At 52.5% G+C, this 20,716-nt stretch overlaps 1 protein-coding gene across 1 annotated transcript; it reads left to right on the forward strand.

The window, feature by feature from the left end:
- The first annotated feature begins 1,740 nt into the window (after positions 1-1,740).
- SRRM2 (serine/arginine repetitive matrix 2) lies at positions 1,741-20,345 on the forward strand. Its single transcript, XM_070567242.1, has 18 exons — positions 1,741-1,758; positions 2,049-2,357; positions 5,571-5,842; positions 6,718-6,825; positions 7,017-7,181; positions 7,351-7,428; positions 7,863-7,925; positions 8,016-8,048; positions 8,259-8,309; positions 8,481-8,573; positions 8,659-8,923; positions 9,217-9,415; positions 10,526-17,247; positions 17,972-18,259; positions 18,824-19,214; positions 19,339-19,452; positions 19,598-19,705; positions 19,796-20,345. The coding sequence occupies exons 1-11, from the start codon at positions 1,741-1,743 to the stop codon at positions 8,699-8,701; spliced, it is 1,233 nt and encodes a 410-aa protein (XP_070423343.1). The 3' UTR covers positions 8,702-8,923; positions 9,217-9,415; positions 10,526-17,247; positions 17,972-18,259; positions 18,824-19,214; positions 19,339-19,452; positions 19,598-19,705; positions 19,796-20,345.
- The last annotated feature ends 371 nt before the right edge of the window (positions 20,346-20,716 follow it).

A 20,716-nucleotide genomic window follows, 5' to 3' on the forward strand; every position in this document is an offset into this window, starting at 1 on the left:
TAGTATTTCGAGCGTATGACCCGAGGCTAAACACAAAGAACTCTAAACACATATTGACCTCTAACGAGTAGGCTTTTTTGTGTGTTTTTTTCTGGTTTGTTTTTGCAGAAGTGTGGATGAACAACTCTGAAGCTACTTCTTGTAATTCCAGGATCGAGCAAATAAATAAAAATACTGACGAAATGGAAGCCACGTTCCTCACAGTTGGAGCATGTAGTTACAAATGCTGAGAGGGGAAAGGAGAGAATGGCCCCTGTAGCTCAGATTGGAATTGGAGATGCCCCTGTTAACTCGTGGATGTGTATATCTCGTCCATTTCCCAGCTCTATCCTCCAAAAAGGCCTAGAAGTAATGATGCACAGTGACTATAAGTACACCCAGTACCCAGATCTTGGTTTCTCCACACATTTCCCCCAGATCCTTTTTTTTAAGAACTACTAAGGGTAAACCAGAAATTTTTACAGCAGAGAAACCTGGTTGACCTCTTCTTTACCAAAGTCAGGTTGGTAGTAATGGCACCAGTGGGCAGCATCTCTCTCTTCACGCTATGCACCGAGGACAGAGCATCACCTACACAGTCCTCCTGCCTAAAGTATATAACCTGAATCTAAACAGGACGAAACATCAGACAAACCCAAATGGAGAGACACTCCGCAAAATCAATGGCCTGTAGTCTTCAAAAATGGCAATGTCACGAATTACAAAGAATTAGGAACTGTTCCAGGTTAAGGGTCTAAAAACGACATGATAACAATGCAAGGCACACATGGTTTTGAATCTTCTTTTGCTACAAAGGATACTACCGGAAAACTGACACCTCAACAAGGTCCGTAGATCATAGTGTTGTGCCAACGTTCCTTTCCCGAGTTTGAAGGCTGCCCTGGGGCTATGTAAGGGAATTCACCGTTGTCCCCAGAGGAAAAGGAGGCCACCACCTACCCCACGGGGTGCGCGAGCATGCACCTACAGAATTTAGCACAAAATATTCCGGAGACCTAGGGAAGGGTATCAGCGGGAAGTCGGTGACAGGAAAGGGTCTCAGTGGTGGCGGTGGGCTTTAAGAAACCACCACGCCACACTCTCAACCTCAGAAATACCAGCTCAGGCCCAGAAAGACCGAGGCTGAGTGTCTCCAGAGGGGCTTCTAGCAAGGTCCAAAGGCAGGACCAGCCCCGAGGCGGCTTCACCCTCCAGGCGGGCAGGGGAAGGACAAAATGCAGCCACATCAAACAGCCCCTCAGCCTCAGGCCACCACGCCTGTCACGTGTCACCTGGCGGCCGGCAGGGGGTCATCAGGCCAAGCCTTGGGCTCAAAAACACGGACTTAGAAACAGGGGACATTCTCAGGGGGGTGAGAAATTCAAGGGTGTGTGGAACGTTTCCCTCTTGCCACGTGTAACGCATCCCAGGTTCTGCAGGAGGAATCGCGTTGCCGCCGGGCCGCCTTACCCAGGGGTCATAGGAAATGACCCCCCAGGGCAGCTGCCCGGGCAGCACTGTCCGCAGCAGGAGGAAGCTGCAAACTCCACACAGCCTGGCTGGGCCTTTGCCCCAGGCCCTGGGCCTGAAGCGGGTCTGGGTTCCGAGGGTGCCCGGTGGCTGGGGTCTCAGGGGGCTTCTCCCGGGTGCGGAAGGCCTGGAGCGGCGCGGCCACGGGCTCGCCCCGGAAAGGCCGGCGGTCATATGGAAGCAGTGGCCTGTCTAGTCGCAGGCCATCGCCTCCTAACATGGGAAGACAAAATGGCGGCCGCGCCCCAGGCCTAAGCTACATACGGGTTCCGCGCCACGTTACAACTACAACTCCCGGAATGCTCTGCGTCTAAGGCGGGAGACCGATGTGCGCTCCACCGTCCCTCGCTGTGGCGCTAGGCCCTGTGCTCCGCCCCCCCAGCGGAAACCCCTCGGAATACGTTGTCTCCTCTGATCCACTACCCAGCCCTTCCTCGCATTGGCCGACGGGAGTCGTGGTTCTTCGTCAACGAAGTTGAACCTCCATCGCGCCTTAAGAAACTACACTTCCCGGTGTCATTTCGGCGCCTGCGCATAAGGCCACTGGGCATACTACGGTTCCCGGCGGGCCCTGCGATGCGCGCGGCGGCGTGCTGACGCGCTTAGTTGGTCGTGCTGACGTGCGGCGCTGCCCAGGCGGGGTGCGAGTGGCGCAGTCGGAGCCTGCTGCGGCCCCTGAGGAAGCGAAGAGGCGTCGGTGTCGGCTGAGGCGGGCGGACCGGCGAGGCGAGGCGGCGGCTCTAGGCCCCGAGGGACTTGGGAGCTCGAGCGGCAGCAGCAGTAGCGGCAGCACCTCTCCCCCTCGGAGGCGGCGGGCGGAGGCGGAGGCGGCGGCGGCGGGTGAGAGGGTGAGGGAGCGCGCGAGCCTGGTGGGGGAGGGGCGGCGGCCCCGGCTCGAGGCCAAAGCGCGCGGAGAACGGCCCAGGCCGCCGCGCGCACGCGCACTCGCCGCCGCTAGCTCGCGCTCGCCCTCGCTGGCCTGCCTCCCCTCCCCCTCCCCGCGTTCCTGTCGCGCGCGGGCTTTTACTCCCCTTCCCCTCCCCCATGGCAACGGCGCGCGCCGCCGACTGCGCTCGGGCTCGCGCGCGCTCTCGGCGAGGCGGGGGGAGCGCGCGGCTCGGCTTCTCGCCTCCCCCACGCGTGCGGCCGAGGAGGCCCTCGGCCCTCGGCAGCTGCCCTTTCCGACATTTTCTCGGCGGGGAGGGGCGGCGGCAGGGCCTGCTCCCGGGTCCGTGCCCCGCGCCTCTCCAGCGTCCGGCTTCCTTTCCCTTTTGGGGCCCGAGGCCCGGCCCGGAGCCTCCCAGACGCCGAGGCGTCGCGCAGCCCCCTCCCCCATCCCGCGAGGCCGAAAATAGGCCTTGGCGGCCCGGCCGTGCGGAGAAGGCCCTGAACTAAATGGCCCGGAGAGAGAGAGAGTTCGGACTCGTTACTGTTCGCCACGGAGCGTTAGGGAGAGAAGGCCCCAAACCCTCCCCAAAACACGTTTACGTAGTCGGCCCAGGTATGTAAGGGCAGACCGAGTGCGCCTTTTTTTGCGCTTTTTCATCATCTTCCCAAAAGTTGTATTCAAACGAGGGAGGAGGCTGTTGGAGCCCTTCCCTGGGAAGAAAACGCTGGACTCTGTTTCAGCCGTTGTTTGGCACACAACTCTGAGCCTTGGTTTCCACTCTCGCTTATCTAAGGTGGTTTCTGGACCAAAAATTCTGCGTTTTGTCTTCTTCCGTGTGTGGGCTTAGATCGTTCCTGAGCTCGCATTAGCTTTCTGGGTTTCCTGGTGTCCACTCAGCGCCTACAGTGCCCAGTGCTGAGCTCGCTGTGCTTCCCTCTGTCCGTTTTCCCGCACCCCTCCCCCCACTTTTAACGTGTTTCTTTTCTTCAGTAGCCTGATAGTAAATTTCAAGACTTTCTTCTGTCTTCCTGAGTTTACCATCTTGATAATTCTCCAACAGAAAAAAAATTCTCTTTTATCGTCCTTTGCAGCTTGCTTTTAATTTTTGCCTTTAGCTTGGGTAACTTTTGCATACTCAGTCTCTGGACCCCAGTTTAAGAATCCCTGTCTTGCAAAGTTAACCTGGTTTTGGTGATTAGTGTGTGTGTTGTCGATGTACCCCCTTGGTCCGTCCTTCCTCTTCCTTTTAGTGTGTGTTGAGCACTGGCTTGGATGCTACTTTTTTTTTTTTTTTTACTTTTGGCTCATTCCTTAAAAGTTCTCCGATTCTTTGCGACTTAATACCCTTTGCTTAGCAGCTCCTGGTTTTCCCTCCCTAGGGAGTGGGAGGATTTTCGTGTGAGGTGGTATGGAAGTGTGGGTGAATGGTTAAAATGTAGAATTGTGGATCAGGAGCATTCTGCAAAGGAAGCTGAAATTAGGTGGGGGTAGAGAGGCAAGGAAGGACCTAGGTTTAGAACCGGGAGGATTGGTATTTGAGAAAAGGAAAGTGAGGGTTAGAAAATAGAGAAACTGATTTCTTGTGCTGTAAAGAAGTTTTGCATTTCTTTATGCATTTCTACTTGGCCTTTCCTAGATTTAGCCTCATCTGTCACTCCTCTACTGGGGCATGGTTATCTTTGTTTTCGGTTTTCGGGGGTGGGGTGGGGGGAGGTCTAGAGTTGAACTATCTCCCTTCCATTCAACATTTCTGTACGTATGTACACACACGCGTATATGTAGGCTTTAGTATGTTTTTTCATGTATTTGTATGATGTTTATTGTAGAATATTTTTAAATGTAGCCTTCCCTTTTAGCCAATTCTCTATTCCCTCTACCTTCACTAATTTCTCCATTTTGTTCCTTGAGTCTTTTCCTGGGGCAGTTTTTCCTCACACATTTACTATGAAACTGTCTTGCACAGGGTGAGTTGTAGAAAAATAGAAATAGGAGAAAGGAATAGAGTATGCGTAGCCAAGAAATCTGACCTGAAAAACTGGGGCTTGAGGGCTCTTCATAGTCCTTCTGGGGTTGGGACAGGTTGAGAGGATAGAACCTGATGGGAGGCGTTGAGATAATGTGAGAGGGATAAGGCAGGGCTGGAAAAGAAAACTAGGAAATGTGAGATACAGGGGACTGGTAGGGAAAGCTGACAGCTTGTTAATGAAAGTGAGATAGAAAAAGAGGGGTTTTAATAAGTTTAAGAATAAAGTTTAGGGCAAGGAATTTAGAAAAGGTAGGGGAACAGTTGCAACATAGGAGACTAGTTTAATGTGTTTGGAGGATGGAGCTGAAAATAGATAATATCTAACAGGAGCTAGTGAGACTTGGGTGAGCTGCAAATCATGTGGGAAATCTTATTGGGAAGGAAATTGACGGTATATGGTGTCAGTCAGGGTAGTTGGTAGGAGATAGAAATATTTGGAGCTGAGGAAGTGGCCGTTTCCCTGAGAGGGGAAGTATAAGAGCATTACGTATCCAAGGTTCATGTGTGTTTCTGATGTGCATGCTGGCCTTTGGTCTGGGTGTGAGGCTGCACAGGACACTGTAGGTTTTATCTTACGAACCAGTCGGTCCATCTGTTTGGATATTTAGGGGCTGTTTAGTCAGTTTGTATTCGTAACACGGTAGTCTGAAATCCTTAGGTTAGTTCTTCTAAGAGTCCTTAGAGTTGGACTGCAGGCCCTCAGGTGCCACAGATCTGTTTGGTGTTTGTCGTGTACCCTGTTTGGAGACCTCAGTCAGTTGCTAGAGATTAGGAATTAGAGTAGTTGGTGAAGACCCTGCTTGTGCATATTGGGGCCAAAGGAGAATAAAGGGACTGTGTGGAGAAATTAGAGAGAAATAGAATCATTGTTTGGGGTGGAAAAAGAAGAAAATCTAGGTGCAAGCAGGAACGGCTCTTGTACATTGAGGGGAAAAAGTGGGAAGAGCTGAGCTGTGATTTGGTAGAAAGCAGTGTGGGAAGGATGAGGAAGGGGTTTTGTTAAGAGACCAGAAGGATTATGCAGCTAAAGGATGTTAGGATGGAGGTCCATGTTGAAATAGGATGGAGTTGAGCAGGGATTTGGGTGGTGGTAAGTGGTTAGTTTGGGGCCAGGGGCCTGACCCGTGTCTCCCCGCTCCCCTTCAGGAGCGGTGGTGCCCCTCCGGGCACGGGGCCATGTACAACGGGATCGGGCTGCCGACGCCCCGGGGCAGCGGCACCAACGGCTACGTCCAGCGCAACCTGTCCCTGGTGCGGGGCCGCCGGGGTGAGCGGCCTGACTACAAGGGAGAGGAGGAACTGCGGCGCCTGGAGGCTGCCCTGGTGAAGCGGCCTAATCCTGACATCCTGGACCACGAGCGCAAGCGGCGCGTGGAGCTGCGATGCCTCGAGCTGGAGGAGATGATGGAAGAGCAGGGGTGAGGGGAGGGCTGGGGGAGAGCCAAGCACTGAGTGAGTGCAGAATTGGGGGAGTTATTATGTGGGATGTAAGGAGCTTAGGGCTGGTTGAAAGAGGCCTGGAGAAGAGTTGTAGGAGGGGAGGAGGTAAAGGAGCTAGCAAATTGAAAGGAGTTAAAGGACAGTTCAAAGTGGGAGATGTGGAAACTGTGTGAGGGAGTTTGAATTATTTAGATGGAGGCGCTTAGGGAAAGAGAGGGGCCATTGAGAAACAAAAATGTGCTTTAAGGGAGAGGTAGGAAAGCAGAGACCAGATAAGAGAAGAGATAGGTAAGCTGACAGGTGTTGTCATTGGTAGAGAAGAGGAAGACAAATGAATTTAAGGCTTGAGGCCTTGGAAAGTAGCAAAGGCAGGAAAACAGGAACTAGAATAATATCTGGATAAGAAGGGATCATGGGTTGGTTAGGGAAGTGAAATTTTGGAGCAGGAGGGCATTCAGGCAGAAAACCTTTTAGAGCAGTGGTTTTCAAACTTCAGCAGTGGCGCCCCTTTTATACAATGCATCTGATTTTGAAACCCCAGGAAATGAAAGACCTGTTCTTGTTGAAGTTGGGGAGGAGCACCTAGAACTCTGCCTGCTTAACTTTTCTCTCTTGGCCCCTGGAGTGTAGCATGTTTAAAATCCACTGTTCTAGAGGGTGTAGTAAGTGGAGGGAAGGAAGACAACAGGAAAAGATCGGGAGGATTTAAGAGAAGGGCCCTTTGGGTGACAGTGAGTGAAAAGTTCTATGTGTGCATGGAAAGGGAAGGGACTGCTGGGAATGAGGGACCTGTAAACCTGGACTGGGCAAAGTGTCTAGTCAAGCTCTAACCTGGAAGGGATTTATTCTTCAGGTACGAGGAACAGCAAATTCAGGAAAAAGTGGCGACCTTTCGACTCATGTTGCTGGAGAAGGATGTGAACCCTGGGGGCAAGGAGGAGACCCCAGGGCAGAGGCCAGCGTGAGTGTTTTGCTGTCCCTTGAGTTCCTCTGGACTCTGTACTGCTGCTTCTGCTGTCGTTTTTACCTTGGACTTTCTCCCTCCTCTTTTCTTCCTTTTCCCATGCCCGTTTGGTTCCTGCCTACAATTGTGTCAATGTGACTGCCATTTGCTCTCTATCTCCTTCAGACCGTTGCCCTTTTTCCCTCTAGGGTAACTGAGACTCACCAGTTGGCAGAATTGAATGAGAAGAAGAATGAACGACTCCGTGCTGCCTTTGGCATCAGTGATTCCTATGTGGATGGCAGCTCTTTTGATCCTCAGCGTCGTGCTCGAGAAGCTAAACAACCAGCTCCCGAGCCTCCCAAACCTTACAGGTACACAAGACCAAGAAACTAGTCGCAGCTTCTCTACTAATTCTAAACATTCAGCTCTATCTTTTTGGTGGACTCTCTCTTTCCAAATTCTTTAGATTTTGTTCTCTCAAGGTGAAATGTCTAAGGAAACTTGTCTTAGCACTTCCGTTTTCTTTTCATCTTTACCCAGCCTTGTCCGGGAGTCCAGCAGTTCTCGCTCACCAACCCCAAAGCAAAAAAAGAAGAAAAAGAAGAAAGACAGAGGACGGTAAGATAGTTGGAAAGTTAGTCTAGTAGCTAGAGGACCAGCCCTGTCATACTGTCTCTCTGGAAATAAAATTCATGCTTCTAGGAAGCAGGAGAGAGTTGTCAGGGAAGAGGGAGTTACCATTCTGGTTTCAGCCAGGAGAATAAATGTGTGCTTCTTCAGTGGGGAAGGTTTAATTTTGTAGCTCTGCCAGTTAAGAACTGGCCAGCAGCATTGTGGATTTCTGGGATTTTCCTTTTAATTTTGAGGTTTGTGATTTAAGGAGGAGGTACCTGTGCTTCTGGGAGAGTAAATAAGTCCTGGGCTTAGGTCTGGGACATCAGTGTTGTTGGAGTTGTTTGGTGCTTTAGAAGCCTTTTTTGGGGGTGGATTGTAAGTGGGAGGGCCAGGGAAGTAGCCAAGCAGAATGACCTTGTTTCTGAACCCATTTTTAGCAGGTCAGAGAGCAGCTCTCCTCGACGAGAAAGGAAGAAGAGCTCTAAGAAGAAGAAGCACAGGTATGAGGTGGGAGTACTTGGAGTGATTGGGGAGGCTTGATGAATCCAGGCATAGGTATTGGTTTATGTTTTATGTTTTTTCCCCAACAGGTCAGAGTCTGAATCCAAGAAACGGAAGCATAGGTAAGAGCTCTTTAGGGCGTAGGGGACATAGTTGGACATGGAGTGGTGAACCATTGCTTGATGGCCTTGCTTGCTCTCTGAGAGAGGAGGAGGGGATTCTTTTTCTTGGAGCAAAGCTCACTTCCTTGATGTTGTGTTGTCAGTTATCAATTCTTTTCACTTTTTAAAAAAAATTATAATTATTTTTAATAGTCTTGCTTTATTTCCCAGGTCTCCCACTCCAAAGAGCAAGCGTAAATCTAAGGACAAGAAGCGGAAGCGGTGAGTGAACTTGTGTGAATTGGAGCGAAATTTGCTGAGCCAAGTAGATGAATGGCACTTAGGGGAATAGGGTAGAATCAGCAATGTCCCTGTAAATGGTTGAAGCATGGATGAGGGTAATCCAGTACAGGTGTGACAGCACCCTGAGCTGTGGTGGTGGTCTTCCTTCAGGTCTCGAAGTACAACACCAGCACCCAAGAGTCGCCGGGCCCACCGTTCAACTTCTGCTGACTCTGCTTCCTCTTCTGATACTTCCCGTAGTCGGTAAGGGGGGGTCCAGGAGGAAGGGAGGGAGAGGGACTTGTGGGTTAATCAATTTAATATTTATTGAGCGCCCACGGTGTGCTAGGCGCTGCACAGACCATTCGGAAGACACGGTCCCTGCCCTCTAGGAGCTGACAGGCTAAAGCAACAGGATGGACAGACATATACATTTCCCCTTCTCTTTTTTTGTTTTGTTTTTGTTTATTTTGTTATTTTTTGTTTTGTTCTGATGTATATGGACTGCCAGAATAGGGGGGGTGGTGGTTTGTTCGTGGTGTCTGGGGGAGGAAGGAATCCTTACCCTGGCTTCCTTAATCGGGGAAGGCTTCCTGAAGGAGGTGGGCTCAGAGGTGAGTTGTGAATGAAGTGGGTAGGGAGTGGGCTGGGTGGAGGGTTTGGGGAGGATTGGGGGAGGTGAATAAAGGGGTAAAGGGAGAACATTTTTTGGGATTGTTGAGAAGAGAAGGACCAGAGTGAACTGGGCTTGATTTTCAATATGAGTGATTTGAGTCTTGTAAATAAGAGAAGGCTTTTTGGAAGAGGGTTGTAGTCAGGAAAGGTGGATGGGAGCTGGGGAGGGGGTTTTCTGTTCTCCCCTGAGCTGATTTCCTTCCTCTTCCCCGTCCTCAATTACCTCCCTTAGGTCTCGAAGTGCTGCAGTTAAAACCCATACAACTACCTTGACTGGGCGAAGTCCTTCTCCTGCCTCAGGGCATCGAGGGGAGGGAGATGTACCTTCCAGGGAACCAGGTACCACCAACACAGGGCAGCCTAGCAGCCCAGAGCCCTCTACAAAGCATCCTAGCAGCCCTTATGAAGACAAAGATAAAGACATCAAGGAGGTATGTTCCTGAGTTAATGGATGTTCATTGGGTGATAAAGCTGTAGGTTTGAGGATAGGTGTTTGAAGCGAAGGAGAGAAGTAAGAGCTTATTAAAGAGAAGTGTATTCAGTTGTTTTTTTCTGCGTTCGTTTTTCAGGTATTTATCAAAGTTCTCTTCCCTATCTACAAATACTTTAGAATTGTGGCTTTCAAACTTCACTGGATATTAATAGGTTTTACATCATTATCCTGTTTGTACACATACATAAAACTTGAACAGGTGTTTCTTCAAACTATAAATAGCCTTACTATTTATTGATTCCTCTCCTTTCTTTCATTAAATGCTGGTTGTGGCTCACTAAAATTTTTCAGCCTATTGGGTTGCTGCCTGCAGTCTGGAAACACTACGTTGAAATGGTCTTTTCCATACCTCTTCTTTTATAGTGGCTATTCTAAATCAAGTCCTAATCATGTTTTCTTGTTTCAGTTATTACGGTATATTTTAATTACTCTTGCTAAATTCCTGGCGCTCCTGTCCATTTGCCATGTCATCCAGAGTTAACTTTTCAAAATATAAGTTGGATCACTTCAGAAATTTAATTTACTTCCTGTTGCTCTTGACTCATCTAAGGCTTATGTAACTTGGTCTTCTTTTCTGTCTTTTTCCTATACTCCATTTTAGTCTTTCTTATTTATATAAATCTTGTCCTCAAACCTTTATCTTTGTTGTTTTACTATATTATAGTTATTTTTCATGGGTGAAGTCAGATGCTACCCACTTTGGGAAATTGCTTTATCTTTCCATTTAAAAACACCTTTATGTTGTCACAGCGTTTTGTAATGGTTATGTGTTGTAAAATGTGGTCCACTAGTTGTTTGCATTCTGTTTTTTTCTCTGGATTATGAGACTCTTGAGGTCACAGACTGTCCATATCTTCATGTTTTCCCCACTATTTTTTGTTACATGATTTCTTGTTATTGAATGAATGTGAACGCCTGTGGTAAGGAAAAGGACCAGTTGGTATAATGGGGTGTGTGGAGGAAAAGTTTGATTGGAAAAGGTGTTGGGATCTTTGGGCGATAGGAAGTTTTGGTGCTTACATATCCCTACTCTCTTTTCCACTCTTAGAAATCTGCAGTTCAACCTAGTCCCTCTCCGGAAAGGAGCAGCACAGGCCCAGAACCACCTGCTCCCACTCTGCTCCTTGCTGAGCAGCATGGCGGCTCCCCACAACCCCTTGCAACAACCCCCTTAAGTCAGGAGCCAGTGAACCCCCCATCTGAGGCTTCCCCAACCCAGGGCCGTTCACCACCTAAGTCTCCTGAGAAACCTCCTCAGTCGTCTTCAGAGAGCTGCCCAGCATCCCCTCAACCTACCAAAGTTTCTCGGCATGCTAGCTCTTCCCCTGAAAGTCCTAAACCCGCACCAGCTCCTGGGTCCCGTCGGGAGATTTCTTCTTCTCCCGCATCCAAGAGTCGCTCGCATGGCCGAGCAAAGCGGGATAAATCACATTCTCATACTCCTTCTCATGGGGTGGGGAGGTCCTGTAGCCCTGCCACCACCAAGCGGGGGCGTTCTCGGTCTCGAACCCCTACTAAGAGAGGTCATTCTCGGTCCCGGTCCCCTCAGTGGTGTAGGTCCCGGTCTGCACAGAGGTGGGGGCGATCTAGAAGTCCCCAGCGACGTGGCCGCTCCAGGTCTCCTCAGCGACCGGGCTGGTCCAGGAGTAGAAATAACCAGAGAAGAGGCAGATCTAGATCAGCAAGGCGAGGCAGGTCACACTCTAGATCCTCAGCTACTAGGGGCAGATCTCGTTCTAGAACGCCAGCTCGGCGGGGCAGGTCTCGTTCCAGAACACCTGCCAGGCGGAGATCACGATCCAGAACACCCACCAGGCGTAGGTCTCGATCTAGAACACCAGCCCGGAGGGGCAGATCGCGGTCTAGAACGCCTGCTAGGCGCAGATCTAGGACCCGCTCGCCAGTGCGACGGAGGTCTCGTAGTAGGTCGCCAGCCAGGAGAAGCGGTAGGTCACGTTCTCGAACCCCAGCTAGACGAAGTGGCAGGTCACGCTCTAGAACCCCAGCTAGGCGAAGTGGTCGATCGCGCTCTAGAACCCCAGGTAGGCGAAGTGGTAGATCGCGCTCTAGAACGCCCGCCAGGAGAGGGAGATCTCGGTCTAGGACACCAGCAAGACGAGGAAGATCCCGTAGTAGAAGTCTAGTTAGACGGGGACGATCTCACTCCAGAACACCACAGAGAAGAGGCAGGTCTGGCTCATCATCAGAGCGGAAGAACAAATCCAGAACATCACAGAGAAGGAGCAGGTCCAACTCAAGCCCAGAAATGAAAAAATCTCATGTTTCTTCAAGGCGGAGCAGGTCTCTCTCTTCACCACGGTCCAAAACAAAATCTCGCTTGTCTTTGAGGCGAAGCCTTTCAGGGTCTTCTCCATGCCCTAAACAGAAGTCTCAGACTCCACCAAGGCGCAGTCGCTCTGGATCATCCCAACCTAAAGCTAAATCTAGAACACCACCAAGGCGAAGTCACTCTCGTTCTTCTTTACCTCCTAATCAGAAATCAAAAACACCATCACAACAAAATCGTTCCAGTTTATCTCCTCAACCTCAAGTGAAATCTGGAACACCACCAAGGCAAGGGTCTGTAACAAGTCCCCAGGCAAATGAGCAGTCTGCAACACCACCAAGACGGAGCCGTTCGGAATCATCACCTGATCCTGAGGTAAAATCTAGGACACCTTCCAGACACAGCTGCTCAGGGTCTTCTCCTCCTAGAGTGAAATCTAGTACACCTCTAAGACGGAGCCGATCTGGGTCATCATCTCCACAACCCACAGTGAAGGCGATAACATCACCAACACAAAGCCATTCTGGTTCCTCTTCTCCAAGTCCTAGTAGAGTGATATCTAAAACACCTCCAAGGCAAAGCAGATCAGAGTCTCCCTGCTCCAAGGTGGACTCTAGATCATTGCAAAGACACAGCCATTCTAGGTCCTCCTCACCAGATACCAAAGTGAAACCTGGAACACCGCCAAGACAAAGTCACTCAGGGTCTACTTCGCCATGCCCCAACATCAAGCCCCAAACTCCACCAGGGCACATTCTTTCTGGATCAAAGTCACCGTGTTCCCAAGAGAAGTCTAAAGACTCACCAGCGCAAAGTTGTTCTGGGTCCTTCTCCCTCTGCCCGGGAGTAAAGTCTAGTGCACCACCAGGAGAGGGCTATTTCGGCTCCTCATTTCTGCAACAGAAAGGACAATCTCAGACTTCACCAGACCCCAGATCTGATACTTCAAGTCCAGAAATGAGACAGAATCACTCTGCATCTCCATCTCTGCAGAGCAAATCTCAAACATCTCCTAAGGGTGGCCAGTCCGGGTCCTCATCTCCAGTCGCTGAGCTGGCACCCAGATCTCCAGCAAGACAAGATAGAAGTGAATTGTTGTCAAGTCCTAGGCTGAAATCTGCCATGTCTCCTGAGCAGAGCAGGTCCCAGTCTGACTCTTCCCCATATCCTGCAATGGACTCTAAATCTTTTCTGGGGCAGAGTAGATTGGAGCCTTTTCCTGAATCAAAAGAGAAAACGGGCTTACTCCTTCAGGAGGATGTTACTGCACCATCTCCTAGACCAAGAGACAAATTGAGTCCTCCAGCGCAGGATAGGCCTGAGTCCTCACTAGTCCTCAAAGACACTCCCAGAACCCCATCAAGGGAAAGAGGTGGTGTTGGGTCATCTCTAGATACAAAAGACCAGAGTAGTGCATTACCTCACCCGAACCAAGGTGAGGAATTAATGGAGGTGGTAGATAAATCTGAAGAATCTTCAAACCAGCTTTTGCCCCGTTTGTCTCCAAAACATAAAGAAATAGCTGGAAATAATTTTGAATCATCTCCTGAGATAGAAGAAAGGCCTGTTATGTCTTTGACTCTTGACCAAAGCCAGTCACAGGTTTCTTTGGAAGCAGAAGTCCCTGTAGTGGCCTCAACTTGGAGTGGGCCGCATTTCTCTCCAGAACATAAAGAACTATCTAACTCCCCTCCCAGGGAGAATAGCTTTGGATCGCCTTTAGAATTTAGAAATTCAGGTCCTGTTACAGAAATGAATACTGGATTTTCTCCTGAGGTTAAAGAAGATTTGAATGGACCTTTTTCTAATCAGTTGGAGACAGATCCATCTTTAGACATGAAAGAACAATCGACGAGATCTTCCAGGCACAGCAGTTCTGATTTATCCCCAGATGCAGTAGAAAAAGCAGGAATGTCTTCAAATCAGAGTGTCTCTTCACCAGTACTTGAGGCTATACCTCGAACACCCTCGAGGGAAAGAAGTAGTTCTACATCTTCTCCTGAACTGAAAGATGGTTTACCCAGAACTCCCTCAAGGAGAAGCAGGTCTGGGTCTTCCCCAGGACTTAGAGATGGATCTGGGACTCCCTCAAGGCACAGCTTATCTGGGTCCTCTCCTGGAATGAAAGATATACCTAGAACACCATCCAGGGGGAGAAGCGAATGTGATTCTTCTCCAGAACCAAAAGCTTTGCCTCAGACTCCTAGGCCAGGGAGTCGTTCTCCATCATCCTTGGAGCTCAACAACAAGTGTCTTACTCCTCAGAGAGAAAGAAGTGGGTCAGAATCATCAGTTGAACAGAAGGCTGTGGCTAGGACTCCTCTTGGGCAGAGAAGTCGGTCTGGATCTTCTCAAGAACTTGATGGGAAACCCAGTGCATCCCCTCAGGAAAGAAGCGAATCTGACTCTTCTCCAGATTCTAAAGCGAAGACACGAATGCCACTTAGACAGAGGAGTTGCTCTGGATCATCTCCAGAGGTCGACAGCAAATCCCGACCTTCTCCTCGTCGTAGTAGATCTGGCTCATCCCCTGAAGTTAAAGATAAGCCCAGAGCTGCACCCAGGGCACAGAGTGGTTCTGATTCTTCTCCTGAACCCAAGGCTCCAGCTCCTCGGGCCCTTCCCAGACGAAGCAGATCAGGTTCATCAAGCAAGGGCAGAGGCCCTTCTCCTGAAGGAAGCAGCAGTTCTGAGTCCTCTCCAGAACACCCCCCCAAATCTAGAACTGCTAGAAGAAGCTCTAGGTCATCACCAGAGGCGAAGATCAAGTCTCGCACTCCACCTCGCCGTCGCAGTTCTCGGTCATCTCCTGAGTTGACTAGAAAGGCCAGACTCTCCCGTAGAAGCCGCTCTGCGTCATCCTCACCAGAGACCCGTTCTAGAACTCCCCCAAGACGCCGAAGAAGTCCCTCGGTGTCTTCCCCAGAGCCAGCTGAAAAGTCAAGATCCTCACGTCGACGGCGTTCAGCTTCATCTCCACGCACTAAGACAACTTCAAGGAGAGGTCGTTCTCCTTCACCAAAGCCTCGTGGGCTCCAGAGGTCTCGGTCCCGCTCAAGGAGGGAGAAAACAAGAACAACCCGACGTCGAGATAGGTCCGGATCTTCTCAGTCAACGTCTAGGAGAAGACAGCGGAGCCGGTCAAGGTCTCGGGTTACTCGTCGCAGGAGAGGAGGCTCTGGTTACCATTCCAGGTCTCCTGCCCGGCAAGAGAGTTCGAGAACCTCTTCTCGACGCCGAAGAGGCCGTTCTCGGACACCCCCAACCAGTCGGAAGCGTTCCCGCTCACGTACATCACCAGCCCCATGGAAACGCTCCAGGTCTCGGGCTTCTCCAGCCACTCACCGGCGATCCAGGTCCAGGACACCCCTGGTTAGTCGACGTAGGTCAAGGTCTAGAACTTCACCAGTCAGTAGGAGACGATCAAGGTCTAGGACATCAGTGACACGACGAAGATCTCGATCAAGAGCATCACCAGTGAGTCGAAGGCGATCCAGGTCCAGAACACCACTGGTAACCCGCCGTCGGTCAAGATCCAGAACACCAACTCGCCGGCGTTCCCGTTCTAGAACTCCACCGGTGACTCGCAGAAGGTCCAGATCTAGGACTCCACCAGTAACCAGGAGGCGATCTCGAAGCAGAACCTCACCTATAACTCGCAGAAGATCGAGATCTAGAACATCCCCAGTTACCCGTAGGAGGTCTCGATCTCGCACGTCTCCCGTAACACGAAGGAGGTCCCGCTCTCGAACCTCTCCAGTGACACGCCGCCGATCTAGGTCTCGAACACCTCCAGCTATTCGGCGCCGTTCTAGGTCTCGAACCCCACTGTTGCCACGCAAACGTTCTCGAAGTCGCTCACCACTTGCTATCCGCCGCCGTTCTAGGTCCCGTACTCCGCGAACAACACGGGGCAAACGGTCCTTAACAAGATCTCCTCCAGCCATCCGCAGGCGTTCTGCATCAGGAAGTAGTTCTGACCGCTCACGTTCTGCTACTCCTCCAACAACAAGGAATCATTCTGGTTCTCGCACACCTCCAGTAGCACTCAATAGCTCCAGAATGAGCTGCTTCAGTCGTCCTAGCATGTCACCAACTCCTCTCGACCGCTGTAGATCACCTGGAATGCTTGAACCCCTTGGCAGCTCTAGAACACCTATGTCTGTCCTGCAGCAAGCTGGTGGCTCCATGATGGATGGTCCAGGTCCCCGAATTCCTGATCACCCGAGAACATCTGTACCAGAAAATCATGCTCAGTCTAGAATCGCACTTGCCCTGACAGCTATCAGTCTCGGCACCGCTCGGCCTCCTCCATCTATGTCTGCTGCTGGCCTTGCTGCAAGAATGTCCCAGGTTCCAGCTCCAGTGCCTCTCATGAGTCTCAGAACAGCGCCAGCTGCTAGCCTTGCCAGCAGGATTCCTGCAGCCTCTGCAGCGGCCATGAACCTGGCTGGTGCCAGGACACCTGCCATGCCAACAGCAGTGAACCTGGCTGACTCGAGAGCACCAGCTGCAGCAGCAGCCATGAACTTGGCTAGTCCCAGAACAGCAGTGGCACCTTCAGCTGTGAACCTTGCTGACCCTCGCACCCCCACGGCCCCAGCTGTGAACCTGGCAGGAGCCAGAACCCCAGCTGCTTTGGCAGCTTTGAGTCTTACGGGCTCTGGCACACCCCCAACTCCTGGAAACTATCCCTCCAGTTCCAGAACACCCCAGGCTCCAGCCCCTGCAAACCTGGTGGGTCCTAGATCTGCACATGCCACAGCTCCTGTGAATATTGCCAGCTCGAGAACCCCTCCAGCTTTGGCCCCTGCAAGCCTCACCAGTGCTAGAATGGCTCCAGCCTTGTCTGGTGCAAACCTCACCAGCCCCAGGGTGCCCCTTTCTGCCTACGAGCGTGTTAGTGGCAGAACCTCACCACCGCTTCTTGACAGAGCCAGGTCCAGAACCCCACCAGGTGGCCCAGGCTCTAGAACCCCACCATCTGCCCCAAGCCAATCTAGAATGACTTCTGAGCGGGCTCCCTCTCCTGCCTCTAGAATGGTCCAGGCTTCCTCGCAGTCTGTTCTTCCTCCAGCTCAGGATCGACCTAGGTCCCCTGTGCCATCTACTTTTTCTGACCAATCCCGATCTGTGCTTGCCCAGACCACCCCTGTAGCAGGGTCTCAGTCCCTTTCCTCTGGGGTAGTGGCAAAGACCACATCTTCTGCTGGTGACCACAACAGCATACTCTCTGGCCCTGTCCCTGGGGTGTCCCACCCTGAGGATGGGGAACCACCTGCCTCTACGGGGGCCCAGCAGCCTTCTGCATTGGCCGCCCTGCAGCCGGCAAAGGAGCGGCGGAGTTCCTCCTCCTCCTCGTCCTCCAGCTCCTCCTCTTCATCATCATCGTCGTCGTCATCCTCTTCCTCCTCCTCTGGCTCAAGTTCTAGCGACTCGGAGGGCTCTAGCCTTCCCACTCAACCTGAGGTAGCACTGAAGAGGTGAGAGGGCTTGATTTTTAGAACTCTTCTACGGGGAAGGTTTGGGGATGGGTGGGGAGTGGGGAGGGAGAAGCCCTATCCAAAGGTTCTTGGCTCTTTGAAGAGGTATGGGGACCTTGACCGTTAAGCTGGGGGTAGAAGAGAATGCTGGGGTGGGGGCAAAGGGGGGAGGAATGGGACAGATAAAAGTCTCCAAAGGTTAATTCTCTAGAGGATAATGATAAGTTTTCCGTCTCTACAGAGGACAGAACTAGAGGAAATGGACTTAATTTTACAGCAGGAGGGATGGCAGTTAGACCTCAAGAGGAACTCCCTGGGCTGGAAGGATCTTCAGAGGTCATCCCATCCCTCTCCCTGCCTCCAGGCAGGACGGCCCCTCCCCCAGCCAACCTGCACACACAGGGGCCTCCCCAAGCTGTGGCTCTCCGAGGAAGGAGACCACCCAGCACCTGAGCCCAGGGGCCTTATTCCTCCATCAGGGACATTCTTGAGGTTTAGCCTTGATCCCTTGTGCTGCGGGCCCCAGCCTGTTGCTTGTGTTAGCAGAGGTTGGGTCAGCTCGGGCCCACTGCTCTCCAGAGAATGCACTCACTGGCTCTCGGCTTGGAGAGCTCCCAGGGCCTTTCTCAGACACCCCTACCCCACTGCCGTTCCTCCAGGCCAAGGAAGGTAGGGTTGGGGCTGGGGCACCTTGTCTCCTCGTGACACTCCTCTTCTCCCACAGGGTCCCCAGCCCTGCTCCAGCCCCAAAGGAGGCTGTTCGAGAGGGACGTCCTCAGGAGCCTACCCCAGCCAAACGGAAGAGACGCTCTAGCAGCTCCAGTTCCAGCTCCTCCTCTTCCTCCTCGTCCTCCTCGTCCTCGTCCTCCTCTTCCTCTTCCTCCTCTTCCTCTTCTTCCTCCTCCTCCTCCTCTTCCTCTTCTACTTCCTCATCCCCCTCCCCTGCTAAGCCTGGCCCTCAGGCCTTGCCCAAACCTGCAAGCCCCAAGAAGCCACCCCCTGGCGAGCAGAGGTGAGTGCTGCCTTGCTTGAGATGGAAGGGGTGGGGTGTGACCCTGGGGTGTGAGATCCCTGCTGGGGTGTTTCACATGGACTGTGGTGTCTGGTTGTATGGGAGCAGTTGGGTGCTCCTCTCCCCACCTACTCTGGTGCCCTGTTCTGGTAAAGGGCTGCACCATCCATTTGGGTGCTCAAGCCAGAACTAGGGAGTCCTAGGTTCTTTCCTCTCCCTGCCCTGACATGCAGCCTGGTCCCAGGGAGTCTAGCTTTTAAGTTTCCCCGTTGCTACTGCCAGGGCTCTGGTCTGGCCACCGTCATCTTCTCCCGACTCTGTCCACAGCCTCTTCCCTGTCTCCCTGCCTCCACGCCATTCTCTTCCACACGTAGCCAGAGGGATCTTTCTAAAACGTACATCTGGTTACTTCCCTCCACTCCACAAATCCTTCTGGGACGCCCTGTGGCCTGCAGGATAAAGCCCCACCTCTGCGGGAATGGCGTGTGAGGCTCTTCACCAACTGGCCTTGCCTGCCCTGTGTTCTCCTCTCCTGCCCGCCCCCACACATGCCCTGTGCTCCAGCCACACCCAGCGCCTTGCAGTCTAAGGAGAACCCCATGCCTTTGGACATGCTGTTCCTTCTGCCTGGAATTCCCTTGTCCGCCTGGTGAACTCCTCGTTCTGCAAGACTCCGCTCAAACAGCACCTTCGAGAAGACTACCCTGCCCCTTCCCTTCCTTGCCCCATGTCCCCTTCCCCTGGGTCCCGAGACCCATGTACATCAGTCCCTGCGGGGCTGCTTCCCACACATGGGGCCAAGTGAGCCTCCCTTGGCCTTCCTTCACCACCAGACTGAGTCCCTCCAAGGGCAGGGACTGTCTTTATCTTTGCGTCCCCCGCTGCACCCCGTGCCCTGCCCACTGGGGCACTCGGTGGATGCTGTGCGGGCGGATGGGTGAGTGAGCAGACAAAGGTGGGTCTGAGGCTGGCCCCGTGTGGTATGAGGTTTGGTGGTCAGGACCTGGGCGGGTGGTCCTGAGTGCTGGCTGGTGGGTTTGGAAGGGTGTGGCGCTATGGGGGCCTACTCTGCTCCCCAGGTCCCGCAGCCCCCGGAAGCCAATAGACTCCCTCCGGGACTCCCGGTCCCTCAGCTACTCGCCTGCAGAGCGCCGCCGCACCTCGCCCCAGCCCTCACCACGGGACCAGCAGAGGTAGGGCAGTGGGTGTTGCTTTCCTCTTGCCAATAGCCAGTCCAGTTAGCTCACCACTGATTTATTAGGAAAACTTTTCAGGCTCAAAGGTGCCAGAGGTTGGTGGTGTTCTGTGTCATCTAATGTATGTCCCGTGTTGCAGCAGCAGTGAGCGGGGTTCCCGGAGAGGCCAGCGTGGGGATAGCCGCTCCCCAGGCCACAAGCGCAGGAGGGAGACACCTAGCCCCCGCCCCGTGCGGCACCGCTCCTCCAGGTGAGTGTCGTCCTCACTCCATGCCTGGGTCTCCTGAGAGCTCCAGGGCTGGCTGGGCCTGTGCATTGATTGCCATCTTCTCTGTTGCAGGTCTCCGTGAATCTTTTTTGGGGAATTCCACCATACCCCCAGTTCTGGAGCCACAGGGAGTGCTCCTTTTTTCCCCAACAGGCGTAGGAGGGGGTCCTTGTGTGCCCCCCCCACCCCAACCCTGGCAGCATCTTTGGGGGAAGACTCCCTCCCCCCTCGTTTTTTTCTTTGTTCCTGTGAAATGTTAATCTCTGTGAGTTTTTCCTGGTTCACATGTTTTGGGGGGTTTGGGGTGGGTGGGTATGAGAATGGGAGTTTTGGGAGGGGAGGATACTTCAGGATGCCCCCGTCTTGAGTCAGAAAGGGCCTGGGAGACGTTGTCCCCCTTTTATCCCCGAATTCCTGGGGGGGATGATGGTTTGGGACTTGGGTGAGGTGTTTTGGAAGGAAGGGGCAGGAGTTGAAATTAGTTGGCCCCTACTGCCCCCCAGTGAGGTTGTGGCCCCCTCCCCCCAACTTTTCTTCACGTTTCTTAAAGGCATTTTGGTTTTTTAAAATCTGTACAGCAAGAGCAACTTTTTCTGTCAAATAAAAATGAGAAATGCAGGAATTGAGTCTGGAGACTGTTCATTAGGGGTTGGGGGAGGAGCTGCTCTTCTATGCTGGCTGCATCCCCCAAGGAGTGCACTGTGCAGGCCTTGGAGGACCTGTGTGGGGTGGCTCTGGGTTGTGGGTCCCCCACAGAACCTGCTCTCAAACCAACACACTGGCTCCAGCTTACACTTTCACTCCTGGCCTCCTGGAAGGGGGGGGGGGGCACTCTGAGTAGAAGGCTGACCCAGGTTCTGGATTCCTCCCAGTCCTCTCCCCATGGCCTTTGAGGGCTGGGCTGGGGGTAGACAGCTGGGCCCAGAGAGCCTGTAATTGGGCAGGGAACCCTGGCAAGCAAGAGATTGAGGAGGAGCCCCGCAGGGGAGCAGG

Source organism: Equus przewalskii, chromosome 12, assembly GCF_037783145.1.
Source record: "Equus przewalskii isolate Varuska chromosome 12, EquPr2, whole genome shotgun sequence".
NCBI classification, from domain to species: Eukaryota; Metazoa; Chordata; class Mammalia; order Perissodactyla; family Equidae; genus Equus; species Equus przewalskii.